Source organism: Balearica regulorum, chromosome 15 (genome assembly GCF_011004875.1).
Source record: "Balearica regulorum gibbericeps isolate bBalReg1 chromosome 15, bBalReg1.pri, whole genome shotgun sequence".
Lineage (NCBI taxonomy): Eukaryota > Metazoa > Chordata > Aves > Gruiformes > Gruidae > Balearica > Balearica regulorum.
The window spans coordinates 9,282,145-9,297,686 of record NC_046198.1 but is presented as its reverse complement, the minus strand read 5'-3'; the positions used below and the strand labels follow the sequence as shown (position 1 = coordinate 9,297,686).

General features: G+C 46.3%; 1 protein-coding gene across 13 annotated transcripts in view; it reads right to left on the bottom strand.

Annotated features, from left to right (window-relative positions):
* The window catches only part of MSLN (mesothelin), a 77,790-nt gene that overhangs the window by 15,417 nt on the left and 46,831 nt on the right, over window positions 1-15,542 (bottom strand). For 7 of the 13 annotated variants that reach the window (XM_075768177.1, XM_075768173.1, XM_075768174.1 and 4 more), the window contains 8 exons: window positions 8,917-9,148; window positions 6,815-6,988; window positions 6,346-6,451; window positions 5,938-6,023; window positions 1,843-1,883; window positions 1,228-1,249; window positions 1,089-1,116; window positions 221-305 (listed from right to left, as the gene is read on the bottom strand). In XM_075768177.1, coding sequence (XP_075624292.1) covers window positions 221-305; window positions 1,089-1,116; window positions 1,228-1,249; window positions 1,843-1,883; window positions 5,938-5,980 — 219 coding nt within the window. In that variant the 5' untranslated portion in view covers window positions 5,981-6,023; window positions 6,346-6,451; window positions 6,815-6,988; window positions 8,917-9,148. The other 6 variants (XM_075768175.1, XM_075768176.1, XM_075768184.1 and 3 more) reach the window with 4 other exon arrangements.

Below are 15,542 nucleotides of genomic sequence, written 5' to 3'. Positions count from 1 at the left end.
ATTGCCACAGCTCAGTGCTCTGGATGGTCCCTGTGTGTTTGACCCGATCCTTTCTCTCAGTCTTGTGAGGGAAACCTTGACAACCCAGACACCAAGCCTGCACAAGCCTTTGGCCACTCCATCCACAGCTGACAGTGGGACTGCTTTTAAGATAGAAATGGCACTATTGTCAAGGAAAACAAAATGCACTGGCCTATGAAAAGAAGGGGACTGCCATTACCTGTGCACAGGCGTATTGACCAAAAGTGAGGCTGCAGGGGGAGGCTTGGCCACGGGCTATCTCAAGAAGCATCTCTTGGCTGACACTGGTGGGAAAAAAGCAAAGGCATCACCTCCACAGCAGCTGCCCCAGACCTGAAGCAGCTGAGGGCAGAACTGGCTGGGAGCTGGCATGCTGTCAGCAATACATCTGCAAACGCAGGCGAGAAGAGCTGCCTGAGCCCCAAACCCAGGTGGTCAGTGAAAGGCACGTGAATGCCCCTGATCACACACTTTTATTCATTGAAGTTTTGTTCATCTGCAGCAGGGACAGCTATTAGCTACACTCGTGTAAAGGGTCCAGCCCACCCATTAAAAACAAGAGCAATGCCAAGCAGCCGTGACAACAAAGCACAGCCCACACAACAAATACAGAAGAACAAACAAACAAACACAGATGATGAGAATTATTTGCTGGCACCATTTGGGAGCAGGGAGAGGGTACTTGTAAATTGTTGACCCTTAGGCAGAAATCAAGCTTGATGAAGGCTGGAGACAGACCTGTTTGAGTTTTAGGCCCCGACCACTAGCCAAGTGAAGCTCAGTGCCCATGTCAAGGCTCTGAGAGCAGTAAATCCCCACCGCGTCAGGCTGGCTGACATGCCCTGCCTTTCTTTGTCCTGCACAGACACAGAGCCCCAGGATGGCATTTTCCCTTTGCTGTTGCAACTAGAGCCCTCCCTGCCCACAGGCAACCCTGGGACTTTGCAGGGAGAAAGATGCTACACCTGGTTTCAGAGGCTTCCTGCTATCCGAAGTGACATCCCCAACAAACCAGTATCACTCCCAAGGAAAATGCTGCCAAGATAATTTGCTGATGGTTCACATACCTTTCCACTGAAGCACACACGGCAGATTCTGATTTCCCCAAAAAAAGAGAGAGACAAAGATAAAGGAACTGTGACAGGCATATGTATACAGAGGCATGTTTGAATATTCCTCATGCAGATTACTTGGTAAGAAACTCACCATTGACAGGCGAGCTGGAGCACTGCGCCAGGAGAAAGAGAGAAAAGAGAGAATCTTATCATGTGGTTATAATGGTAGCATAACATTATTTGTGATCATTGCATACAGACAAGTATATTAGCTGCAACCATTTGTACTTGGATCTGGCCTGAAAACACACAAGTGCTCAGTTCCAGAGCTCCCATCTTGCCCTGCTTAGGTAGTTGTCATCTGCAAAATTTCTATCGCTACTGGCCTTGCACTCCAAACAGCTGGAAAGCTCAGGGTTATGTGAGTCCTCCCATCACTTAACCATGAGGGCCAATGGGATGGACTGTTCCTCTGATGATCTGAGTGTGGTCGACGGGTGTCATCTGCATTGCACTGTCTGGTAATGTGCTTGCACTGAAGCTCTGCAAAGACCTGGAGAAGCCATCCCCACTCCACTCACTGCTTGGGAGACAGGAAGGGCACTTATCAACCACCTCCATGCTCAGTGCACTGAATTTGGTCTGTACCTATTGATTCCCATCAATGTACTGCTATCAGGAAGGAGTCCACACTGACAACCAACCCACACACGCTTTGCAAGTAAAGACATGGATGACATATTTTAAACATGTGAGTTTGCCTTACCAGATATGTCCCAGCAGAAGCTGCAGCAGCTACCTGCCAACCTGGAAGACAATGTGCCATGATTTTAGCAGCAAATCCAGGACAAAGCTTATTCCCGCAGTCCAGCCCCTGTCTGGCTTAACAGATCCTGAACATCAATCATCTCACCACATTATTTTATTCCTCATTCTTGATAGTATTTCACAGAATCATTTCTGCTGTTTTCTCTTTGACTTTGTGACAGCTGACTGGGTGAGCAGACACGAGGTACTCCTCTATCTACTCTGGATCAGTCTGGTGGAGGACAGAAACAGTCTTAGATGACATGAAGGATTGCATGTATCTCTGTCCCCAAAGAGCAAAAGGCAAGGAAAGAGGCAGAAACAACACTCTGGGGACTGTCCTTCTCTCCAGTACTCCCTTGCCCAGTATCCCTTGTGCACCATAGCCAGCCTATGGTCACCAACCAGCCCGGGAGGGCAGGCTCACCATGCTTATACTTCCATGATGCTTTTAGCTTTGCAGCTTCTACTTGTTTCATACAGTGTCCCCATCAGCATGTCAATTGTAGCCAAGCCGGTATTGTATTTCATACATTTTTCCTGCTAAGTCCTCATGTGGATTAAAATCATCCTATGCTGCAGAGCTGAACACAATGCAGGTAAGACCAATGAATGACAGCCCTCACACCAGTCCTGCCTGAAAGCTTGACAGGGATTTACTGAAAGAAGTCAACCTGTCACTGCTGGCTCTTGGCAGGTCTATGCAAGCCCTGCATTTGTCTAATCCTTGTTTCCCAACTTCTACATCGTTCATGATGGCAACTTGCTTCTCCCCTGCCAATGCCATGCATCTGGAAAGGTGGCGAAATGCAAGCCTGGGAAACCAGGAACAACATAGACAGACTCAGACCTCCCTTGCATTAGTATTATTTACTTTGGATTAGGAGTCTGCCAAGCTCAGCATCCCCTGTATACAGAAAAAAAAGATGAAGGTAGAGACTTCCTACTAGTTTCTGACAGGACAGAACAAGTGAATGTAACAAGTACTCCGTGAAATGAGACACAGGAAGAAGGCAATGGTTAGAGGATTCTGAGGTTATGCTGACAGGCTGACTGTCACAATTTGCTAGCACTGGATCACTGCACAGTTGTTTTTGTCAGTGTGTTCCTCTAACAGCGGACTTGGGACTCAGTTGGCCAGCGCTATCACCTTCACCCATCTCCTGGGAAATCTGTGCCTGATCTCAGCCCACAGTGAAGCAGCAGGGCCCTGCAGAGCTGTCTGCCACAGCCATCCCTCACCACACAGCCTGCCCGTTCTCCTCCCACCTCTTCAGCTACATCCTCTGACCCATCTCAGTGCGTGGCAAACCACAGCAAGCGTGGCTGCCTTGCAGTCCAGAGTACTCCTGCTTCTCTGCAAGCCTTGTTCATCTGCTCAAGGAACAACACAGCACTGAAAGTTTGGCAGTTATCTCTCAGCAGGGAAAACCACACCAACTTAATGACTTCGGATCAGGTACTACAGCTGACAGGAGGCTGAAGTGGCTACAGAGATCACCCCCACCCATGCCTCATCTCCTGGACCCATGGACCAGCTAGCTCAGGGCCAGCTGCATAGCACCCAGCAAGCACATAGAGGTGTGGCAGAGGTCAGGTTCAGCATGATTGCTCCATGACTCTAAAGCATCAGTGACTCTCAGCCCTCATACCCGCCCTAGGGAAAGCATGGTCAAGATTGGCGTTATTCCACAAATATTTGGTCAGGAGTAACTCATGGGAGGAATGTGGAGGAGCTGAGCCCCAAAACCAAAACACAGAAGCAATGTCCTGTGGTTCCTCCACATCATATGGCTAAAAGATGAGGTTAAGCTGGCCCAAGGCAGTGTCAGTCAAATCCATGGTGATATTTGGGCACAGAAATCAATAGGATAGGAGACCCTTATCACTGAACTATGATGGGAAAGAAGAGGAGGCAGAAGGCAGCAGCATTCCTGGGTATGGATGTGTTCACCAACCCAATGACCTGCATTAGGAAAGGGATTAAAAAATAGCTTGTAAGGATGGATGAGAGGACTCCTTAATTAGTATAACAGCTTTTTTGATTACCAGCTGCTACACCTTTTTAATAATTTAATTAATGGAGAACTGCCACTAAGTAACAGGCAAAGGAAACATACCCATAGCTGGGTAAATGCAGTGCTTTTGCCTCCAGCCCTAATGCACATTATCTTTACTCCTAGAGAAAGTCCCGAAAGAGTTACCGAAATCATAACCAAGAGTTCAGTGCCAGAGGCTGGCCCTGAGGCCATGCTTCCCTGCTTGCAGACAAAGCTGGGCTGTTTCCACTGTGAAAATCACTTCCTGCTCACCTCAGGACTGGACCTTAGAAACACACAGCCAAGCCCTTTGGCCCCACTCTTGGAAAGCTCTTAAGCATGCAAATTGTTCCATTGACTCAAAAAAGAAGTGTTCAGAAACACCCACGCAGGGAGAAGGAGGAAGCAGATGGGTGGGCTCTCACTCTGTAAGATCAAAGAGGACCCCAACCTACTATCACAAAAATCTTTGTTGTATGACAATAAAACCTTCATCTCACAACATCACAACAAAGGCTACGAACTCAGCTCGTGTCATGAACCACCTAAGATATGTGCACATCAGTCTGGGAGCAATACCTTTCTAAAACATTGCTTTCACTACCATGCTTTGTTAGTGCACAGGCATGTCAGCCTGCAGTGAAGCCTTCCACAATGGAAGAGACTGTCTCCTTCACCCACGTATGCTGTGCTGTTCAAGCTCAACTGCTCTCCACAGTCCCTCCTCCACGAGGGCACTCCTGTGTCAGGAGGTTTCTGAGCACTGCCCGGTCTCCCCACTGCTTCTTTACAACAAGGCCATTCACCTCGATAGTGTGGCACCACTACGCTCAGATCCACTGTCCTCCCTTTTCAGAAACCTGTTTAGGGACCTTCAGAAACTTGTGTTTTCTGTTTTCTTTCCTCTCTTTTTGATCCATTCCCAAAAGGGCAGGGCATGCAAGCTGTTGGATGCAAATTCTCTACAAGCTCAGCACATTTCTGATATTTTGACTTTCCTCCATCTCCAGGAGGATGGATGGATGGATGGATGGATGGAGGCAAGCATGGCCCAAAGAAATGGAATGATTTCCCATGGCTGCATGCTGAGCCAGTGGCCAACATGAGAACACGCCACCAAAATTACCAACCTGCCAAACTTAATAACAATTGCATTAAGAGCCATTAACTTTTACAAGCAACCTGTGTACTTCTGCTGGACAAAAACATTCCTCTTTGTACTGTATGCTAATAGAAAATTGGAAAGTCACATTGTTTTCAGGGTGTCCACAATACATTGTTCAGTTTTGAACAGCAACAATGGCTTAAATAAATAAAGTTATCTGTTTATTTGTTTTCCTTCCTATAGTACTGATAACTAAGCCTACTGCAGAGAAAATGACGGTCCCTTTACGTAGCTATTGGCCAGCTGATGGTTCATTAGCTTATTCGTAATGTTACAAGTTCACGTTTTATTATTAACATTCATTGCAAACACGACCTCAGTCTGATAAGGAACGAAAAATAAAGTGCTGACACTTTCAGAAAGAAACAAAGATCCTGCTCTGGAATACCTTACTACAAAAAAAACCCCAAAAACACCAAACCCAAAAAACCCAAACCAACCAAACAAACAAAACAAAAACCCAAAACCAAACACCCCCCCCCAAAAAAAAAAAAAAAACAGAAGGAGGGAAAGCAGGGGAATATAGAGAATATAGACATAATCAGATTCAGCTAAGATTATTCCTTTAGTGCTTTCCCAGAGACACCTGGATACTCCAACAAAAGAAGCACTGAGCAGACGGCTCTGCAATGACAAGAGAAGAATGAATTCCAGTTTTGCCTTTCCTTTAATATATTTTGGTTTACAGATACCATAATAAGCATAACTAAAGACTTGGGATTTAGAGCAACCACCAAAGTAATGTTCAATGGTCTTTCAGCATAATTTTCCCTTTTGAGCATTATCTCAGCTACAGCTGCTCGTAAGGCAAATCCCCCCGGACACCCATCACCCTCACAGTAATACTCACCAACCAAAAGGAGGAAGCTCAGCCCTGGGAGTAAAGGCGGCATTTCTGCAAAGGTCTTCAGAGCACCCACACATGCAAGGAATCGCCTTATTTCAGCCAACAAAAATCAAACATGAATTATACTTAATTGCAAAACCAAACTCAGAGTAAGAAAGTTTGAACATGACTGCCTTGCAAACAAACTTACACATGCCAACACCCTTCATAAAACCTATCTGAAACTAGACCCGAAGCACATGAAAAACTATTGAGGGTCTGCTATGCCTGGGAAAGCACAGAGTTGCATGCAGAGAACGCAGAGTTAAGCTAGATTCACTGCTATAGACACTCTGAAGTCAGCAGGCTCCCCTCTGGCAAAGGACGATAAGAGGTTGCACAACATTGCTCAGATGGTTAACTGGCACTTACCTCCAAGCCGCTAGTCGCTGGGCACTTAGTGTGCAGGGCTATGATGGTAGAGGGCTGCTTTTCACTGGACAAACCAGGGTGTGTCTTTGGCTTCTCAAAACTGCATCTGAAATTACAGGATGGATTTGGAGCACTGGACACACCTATAAGTTTTTGAGAATACAAATGTTTAGCAATACAAATAAATCTGTGTTATTTGTTAATGCTTGTCATTCCTAGGATACAGTAGGAAACACTGAGCCAAAAGCAAGGCTGCATGGAGCGAGCAGGACGACAGCAGTGAATAGGTGCACTCCCTTCCTGCCCCGTGCAGGACACGTTTGCCATGTATGGGAAGCAATATGCACTCCCAGGACAGAGCTACTCTAGGACCACCTTCTTCTAGTTATTAAAGAAATGTTTGTCATCAGGAAATTTTGCTCCAGTGGAGCTTGAAATGTTTGGCCCTCTTCTTGAAATTTCTGCTTACCCCAGTTGTCTCCAGCTGGGAAACTCAAAGAGAAATACATGGCAGCTCCTGTGCTGGCCAGACAGGCCATTTTCACATCACAGGTGTGTTGAAATGGGAACTCTGCTCCAGGCTCAGCGAGGTCAATCAACTGAAACACAGAGCTCTCCACTCAGGACAGAGGAATCAGGATGGCTGAAATAAAAAAATGCAGCCCTGCATTAGGATAAAAGGCTAGGATTAGTGCAGGCAAATCCCACGGCACGGCCATCTGTCTTATTTCCTTGATGAACCAAAGCTTGCTGAGGTGCTCAGGGGTGCTCACAGCACGCTGGCCTCATGCCAAGGTGCCCAGCATCTGCAACCAAGTGCCACATGGGCTCTTGCATCAGCAGTCACTGCAGCAGCTCGTCAGCACTCACAAGCACCACAGCAATGAGACCACTGAGCAGGGAGGTTATTATCCAATGGCTCCAGAACTGTAATCCCAGAGATCCCTGTCTCCCTATCACCAGAAGTGGCCTTTCCCTCAACAAACCTTCATTTATTTCATTTATTGCTGCAAAGTTACTAGGACATAACTTTATGGGCTTTCCAATTCCTGCAGGCTGCTCTATTTCAAAAACTCAACAATGATCTTATTAAAGAGATCACATTTAAGTTTAGGAGGTCTTTATGCAGTAATTGCATGCTGCAGGAGCAGAAGAATGGGTTTGCCCTGCTCCTTCCTCAGCTGAATCACACATGGTGTTCCCCATGATCTCCCCAGACCTGTGCATCGGGGGGATCTGATTTTGACTGACCTTATGTTTTCCCCAAGCCAATGGTCAGTCTTTAAGCACTTCAGCAAGGAAAATTTGGCAAGCATAATCCACAAGAATAAAACTGAGACCTGTTGCAGATTCTGATGAGAAATGGATATTAAATTATCTTCCACCCATTTCAGACTTCTTTTCCCATTGGATCTGAGCCCCCAAGTCACTAAGAAATTGCCCATAGTAACTATCGCAGTTTCTCTGGATGCAGCAGAGTTATTTTGCATCCTCAGATTTGAAAATCTTTGTTTTGTCACTTTATGATGCTTTTCAAGAGACGCTTTTTCCATAAGCCAGTTATGTCCCAGGCTTAGGCTTGCCCCATCATGCCCACCTAGAATTCATGTGTTGGTGGCAACACCAAGAAAAGCCAGTGATGACTCATAACATCACCATGTACCCAAACCCCATCTCTCCCACACTCCCAGTTTTCTTACCACACTTAACATGTTTTTATCAGCTATTTTGGAACAAGTGCAACACTGATTCATAAATGTAGTTTTTCAGAAGTGCAGAGGATGCCCAATGTGTAAATGACTCTCATCAACACCCATCCTAAGTTACCCAAATCTATATAAGCTTGAAATGCATAATTTTGTAAATAGTCAGATTCATGGACTCCTAGTTCAAAGCAAGAAGCCTCTTTTCCAGGAAATCCAAATGAAGTATTGTGCTGATTTTAGCTGGGATAGAGTTAATTTTCTTCATAGTAGCTGGTACGGGGCTGTGTTTTGGATTTGCGCTGAAAACAATGTCAATAGGGATGTTTTAGTTCCTGCTGAGCAGTGCCTACACACAGCCAAGGCCTTTCCTGCTCCTCACCCCAACCCACCAGTGAGTAGCTGGGGGTGCACAAAGAGTTGGGAGGGGACACAGCCGGGACAGCTGACCCCAATGGCCAAAGGGATATTCCATACCATATGATGTCATGCTCGCATATAAAGTGGGAGGAAGAAGGAGGAAGGGGGGAACGTTTGGAGAGATGGCATTTGTCTTCCTAAGTCACCATTATGTGTGAGGGAGCCCTGCTTTCCTGGAGATGGCTGAACACCTGCCTGCCCACGGGAAGCAGGGAATGAATTCCTTGGTTTGCTTTGCTTGCGTGCATGGCTTTTGCTTTACCTATTAAACTGTCTTTATCTCAACCCACAAATTTTCTCACTTTTACTGTTCTGATTCTCTACCCCATCCCACTGGGGTGAAGTGAGCAAGCGACTGTGTGGTGCTTAATTGTCAGCTGAGGTTAAACCATGACAGGTATCCTTGAGAAGGATGGGAGATCCTTCAATCAGGTTTCAAATACCAAACCTTTCAGTGTCTTGCACCTTTTGGTGCAAGCAGGCAGTCCACAATGGAGGGTCAGACAGGCATGTGTTGCTGAGGAGCCCTGGACATGCTGCTGGACGAACTGTAGGTCCACATAAGAGTCAACCAAGAAAGCAACGAAGACCGTATGGCATAGCAGGCTTCTACCATCTGCAGTCAGATGTATGGCTTTTCTGCAGAGCATTGGGAGGTGAAATGCAAGAACGGGAGAGATCTGAAAAGCAGAAAAACCAACACTGAGCCTTGGCCATGGATGAGGAAACAAGGGGAGGGGGCAAGCAGAGTATCAGGATTTTCTGCTTTTGTCAGCCAGGAAGTCACGCATACCTAAAGGGTGTGCAAGAGCATCCCCCTTATAGGGAGAGAAACCAGAGCTCACAAAGGCAAGGAGGAACTTTCATCTGTAAACAAACTGATACTTTTCTTAGTTCTGTTCACAGGGTGGCTGAACAGAAGCATCCAGTACCTGCCATTTGCGTTCAACCTTTACCAGCTATGAGCCATGAGCACAGATCCAAGAGTGCTAGCTGTGGTGCGAACAAGGAGGTCTTTTTGATTCAAAGAGCATACAGTTGAGGAGATGAAGACAGACAGAGGAGCTCAAAGAACAGAGGACAGACAATGATTTCAACACAGTAAGAGGTGAACCACTATCACATATTTTGCAAGCTTCATACCAAAGCAAAATTCTGATTATTACATAGAATAAGGCTGGAGCTGATTTGTGGTATGGCATCTGCTTGAGTAAGCCTAAGTGAAAGTTACAGCTCCCTGAAACAGGCCTCCAGCTGGAGGATTTCTAGCTTTCGGATGAGATGCCACATCTAGCTTCACTTTGTAGCACTGAAAGCTGGGAACAGCAGTTTGGCCTATTGCAGGTTTTCCTGCAGTTTCCAGATCCCAGCCTGGCCCAGCCCAGGGACGCAGCCACGTTACCGCAGGAGGCTCAGCACTGCTTAGCATGTCAGTGCAGTTTTCAGAGCAGAGTAAGATCACGTCCGTCACAGGTGGATGGCCAGAAAGAACATCACAGTCTCGCACAAAGTGACACAACTCCAGAAAAGCAGGTTTTATGCCCATAATTCAGCAATAACCTTCATGCTAACCAGAAAGGATGTGGTCTAGGAACTTTATTCCCATTATCTGAATATCCTTAGCAGCATGCAGTGATCCAGGTGGCAACTGTGACTAAGCAAGAACGAGATATTCACAGCCCACACCTGGGCAGACAAGTCTTTCAGGGGACAGAGCCTAGTATGCCCTCAGCTACCACCTCCCCAGAAGGAGAGCCATTCCTGTCATTAGTCTCATCTGCACTGTGTTCTCTTCCTAACAACTGCTGTCCCCACCCTTTATGAACTTTTCTAATTTTGCAGCATCAGGCTTCTCAGCTGCAGAAAAATGGGAACAAAGAGCATGTAACAGGAATGCTGGTAAAACTTGCTCTCAGTGTGAGACAACTAGAGATCTTCTCTTATCCAAGGAGCACAGAGCTGGGAGGGGTCTCAGACTGCCTAGTCCACCCCTTGCACCATGGTGCAAGAGTATACACATAGGCTGACAGAGGTGTAGCCAGCCTGCCCTTGCATAGGCCTGTGAGGGAGATTTTGGAACTCACCTGTAATAACAGTCGCTTCTAGTTCAACACAATTACGCGGGAGACCTCTCTCTGCCTCCCTTCCCTCTCGCATTCCTCCCTCTTTGCAAGCTTCCTTTTCCCTAAACTGAAAAAAAAAAAATCCAATGCTTTGACATCACCTCTCCCTCTTCTCAAATGCATGAATTTCCCACTGATAGCAAGTGGAGAGTGAAGCCCAATTCTGCATCACGATCTCCAACGCACACATCAAGAGGTGAGAGGATGCAATGAAATCTGCAGTGGGTGTGCAGGAGTGGGCCAGGTCTGAGATGTGGTTTGTACCACAGAAAAATGAGTCAGTGCCTTAATAACCCTCTTCTCAACCGACCTGACTGTGCATGTGTAGCATCAAGTATGGCTCAAGTGCTCTTCAGTAACACTAAACTGTACAATTGATCGCCAAGGTGTTGCTGCCATGTTAAGCCAGGTGTGGCAAGAGACAATAAATCCTTCCTGATCCCATATCCACCACGCAGACCACACGCCCTGCTCAGCTCAAACTCATTGCACTTCCCCATGGTTTTCATCCAGAACAAAAGGGGCTTTGTGCATTCTTAGAAAAGTCAGGATTCCCATTAGCTCAGGAGACCACCCTGAGCACAGGATGAGGCTCAGGCTTTTACTAATGAAGTCAGACCACAGTCGAGCTCCTCTGCAACCTTGCAAGGGCCATTGCGACTCACTGGGTCCAGACAGCCCTACCAGTGCGCTCCTTTTCATCAACCCTAAGCACAGTGCATGACCCAGAATTGGAAGGAGCGGTTTAAGAACAGGAACAACAGAACACAAAATAAGAAAGCTTGCTGAAGAGGAACCAAAAGGGTAAGTTAAAAGGCTAAAATGTTGCAGGTGCTGCGGAAATTATATAAAAACATACTGAAGGCTGAAAGCCAACACATACCACCTGGCGGAGAAAATCAAACTGTCATAACTGAACAGAAAGGCAAAAGAAGCTAATGGAAGTAAGAAGGTATCTATCTTTCAAAAACTTGACATTATTGTTCTGTTTCTTAGAGAATCACAGACTCATTAGTTGCCTCATGAAGAAGAAATCTGTCAGGGCCCTGCTGGGACAATATGATCCAGTCACAAAAAGAGGATCTGGAGACATACAGCTCTAAAAGGGAAACTAAATTCATTCTTTGTATCCATGTCCATCACACTAGATCCCTTCATTACATGAGTGCATCTAAGAATGAACCTCCCATGTAGATGCTGACAGAAGTTACAGAACAAAATCACACCAAAATGCTCAGACAAGGTAGCCTACTCCAAAGAGTCCTGGAGGAGCACAACGTGAGACAGCTGCAGTGTCCAACCCTTTGCTTGAATTACCCTTTGGACCACAGGTCAGAAGGTGATAGACACAACAACAGCTTTTAGAAGGATCTCCAAAGCAGACTGGGCAGAGAACCAGAAGGAAAGAGAGAGACATGAAGGTCAAGTCTCAGCCTACAGCAAATCTGTTCTCTTTGGTGGGGCAAGAAACAGACAGGCTTGCGGTTAGTCAAGTGAGCCGTGTGAGCCCCCTGCAAAGGGCTGTGTCTAGAGCTGACAGAAGGGGATAAAGACAGAAGTGATGCAAAGCCTGTGATTTAAGGTATAAACAGCTCCAAGCTCACAAAAAATGGTGTTATGATACAGTCATCACTTGCACTCAGCTCTTCCTTTTATCCTCCCTGTACAGATCTCAGGCTTACTGGGACTTGGCACACAAAGGAAGCCTCTCCAATAACTGAAGCAAGTCTCTCTGAAACCTCTCCCCTCCTTATCTCTCCAAAAATACAAACAAGGAAACACTGCTAACAAAACATGCACATATGGGAACTATGATTTTAGTGGCAGTGAACCAACTAGCATTGCCCCATGGCTCACTGCCTCCTCTGCACAGCAGAGCCCTTGCTCCTGCTACTCTGGACCAAAACTGCTGTCACCTACCTGCAGAATCACAGAAGAGAAAGTCAGGAGGGCTCTCCAGGCATTCATCAGAACATCTCCTGGCTTAAGAGTGGATCAGTCTTAGAACTACTTTGCCTGGAGCAATGCTCTGGGTTAAGGCAGAAGATGCATTTTTGGAAAGCCTCATCTTGCAAGTAACCTATAAATAAGGTTTTCTTCTTGAACATACTGCTGTGGTCAGTGTTGGTAAGAAGAGAGCTTTATCATGAACAGGCAACTGTGATGTTTGCAGCATGGAGCGTTTTGGCATGTTTCAGTTGTGGCCACCTTTCTCTGCAAACCAATGGATTCACAGGACCAGAAGGATAGTTCAGACTAGAAAAGGAGCTGACGCTCCACACAAGCAATTAAATTGCACAGGTCTGCCTCAAGGAGTGGCAGATACTAGAAGTGGACATTGGTTCAGAAAGTGACTGAGCAATAATTATACCCTCAGATTTATTATCAATGCAAGTATAGTTTCAAATTGACAGGACTGATTCTTATCTAAGCGTAGATCTTTAAAAGAATGCGTAAGCGCACAGGTCACATCCAGCTATGTGACTGCGTGGTCTTACGTGCCTGCTTATTAAATGTCAGCTAGAGATATTTTTATAAACCAGGCAATATTTGGTTCAATAAGCAGCTGGTATCACCTGTTTGTTTAAGCATTCAATTACAAGCAGGGAGTATGTGAAAAGAAACATTTGTCTGGAGATGTTAGCGCACTCACACCTACAAATACCAGTGGGGTCACCACAACTTAACACTGAAGGCTTGTGTTTTACTGCTCATGCAAGACTATATATCCTCACCTGCCTGCATGAGCAGGCCTTCGCTTGAGGCTACTTCTAAGTTGCAAAGGAGGAGAGAGGAAAGCCAAGGGTCTCAGAGACCTACCTACCACCAAACAAGCCGAATCCTCGGTTACCTTAGGACTAAAACCCAATCCTGATTTATCCTCTGTTGTAGTAACTCCAGAGCAAACCCTGCTCTGGCCACATGACACTCCCAGAGCTATTCTCTGCATGCTGGCAAAGGAAGTAACAGGGAGACTAATACAAAGGCAGCGGAAAGGATTAACATGGGATAAAAAGAGCAAATAGCATCAAATATCAGTTTATAGCTGGAAGTAAAATGCAACCACCACAATACACCTTCCCAGAGGTTTACACAAAAGATTCTGGTTGCTTTCTACTACTCTCTCTCCTCTGATCTCCTCTGTAATGTTTGTGTTGCACAAAGTCAAAAACCACCAACCTCTAACACTCAAACCTTGTCCTTAATTATAAGCCCAACCGAGCTCAAAAAAAAAAAAAAAGTATTTACGCTGATGTCTGATTTTCCTCTCTCAAGAAAGTTTCTATTCAAGCTGGTGACCAACTGGCTGCACTAGAGAGCAGAAGCATTGTTTAATAATGCCCTAACCCTACCCATTTAGATACCCCTCAGGGCAGGGTCTTGACGCTATGCCTGTTGGAGGCACTCCTGACTCATCAGTAGTCAGGAGTAAGAAGCATGACCAGTTTTAAGGTCACTTACATCATTGGAAGACCAGTTTTCAGCAGGAGGAGGCTCAGAGCTGACACATGCTCCCAGAAACCCAGCCTAGCCTTGAAAGACTGCTCTAGAAGAACCAGGCTATCATGACACTGTCCCCTCAGTCATTAGTTCTGGCTGTACCATGGTGCTCACAGCATTACAAGTATTTGGCACCCAGCACTCCAGGAACAGCACTACTGATGTCAGCTGCTGTGCCATGTTCTCACAACTGCCATGTCCTTTGGCTGAGCGGGTCCTCCCAAAGCACACACTCACCTTCCAGAGGGCCAGGCAAGAAAGGGTGAGGTACTGTGGGCACCCAGCAATGCTCCCACCCCCTCTGGCTCTGTTGCGAGCATCATCAGCACTTGGACATCTCTACCATACACTGACGTGCAGCAAAATATAACTATAACTGACAAGCATTCCTTTTTCTCAAGTACAAAGAAGCTCTGCCTCTATTTCATAGCTTCAAGAAAATGATCTCCTGTATGAGTTAGCCACCTGCTAAGAAACTTGGCATGTTCTCAGTTGTTTCTCCTTACAGCAAAGCTGACACCTTGTGAGACAACAGAGCAGTCTAATCTGCCCTCTCCTTTATATATAAATATATAGATATATATGCGTGTCTGTGTGCACAGTCACTTATAGTGGCTGATAGGTCATACACAGCCCTAAGAAAGAAGAGGAAAAAGCCCACATTATTAAAGTCAGAGATCCAGCTCATGAGCTGGAAAGCCCAACTCAATTTCTAGCATGACTAAACCTCTCACTCTCCCTTAACCCCCATCAGCCAAAGGCTGCCAGCCCTAAACCCTCATCTTAAGTGCCTTCTCCCCACACTCACATAGCACCTTGCTACGCCGAGCACCTGCAAGGGATTTACTTCAGCTCACAGGATCCAGCCTTGTCCTGCCCCTTGCAGTGACCTGCTCTGCAGGGTAAGATAAGGAAGGTTTAACCCCTTCCTGCTGCATGTATGTGTCTGAGGAAAAGTAAACATGTACCAAGCAGGACGATCAACGAACCTGGCTGAACATCACATTCAAAATAGCACATGGAGCCCCAGGCAGGCATTTTACCTGGCAATGTCCTTATTTTCCAGGACAGGAAAGGCAATAGAAATATAGGATATTAAGCAACATGTCAAAAATTACATGGCAAGGTCAGAGCTGTAGAGAGAAATGGGGAGAGGGAAAGCAAGAAAAGCACTGCAGGGTCAGTTCTTGTTCCTGCCTCCTGCAACCTGCCAGACCTCCAGGTACCCATCCATATGGTTCACTGCACTAAGCCAGGGGAGCTGTGCACAGCTCTGCCATCTCCACAGCACCTCTGTAGAGCAGGCAAAGCAGAGAAGCAAAGCGTCCCCTACTTTTTGGGCTCAGGATATCCATCTGCCAGCACGTCCCTGGGACCAGGCTTCGACAAGGAGCACACAAGCACCAGAGGGCACCAGGAGCTCAGCCCTGCTAACTCACCAGCTCTCTCC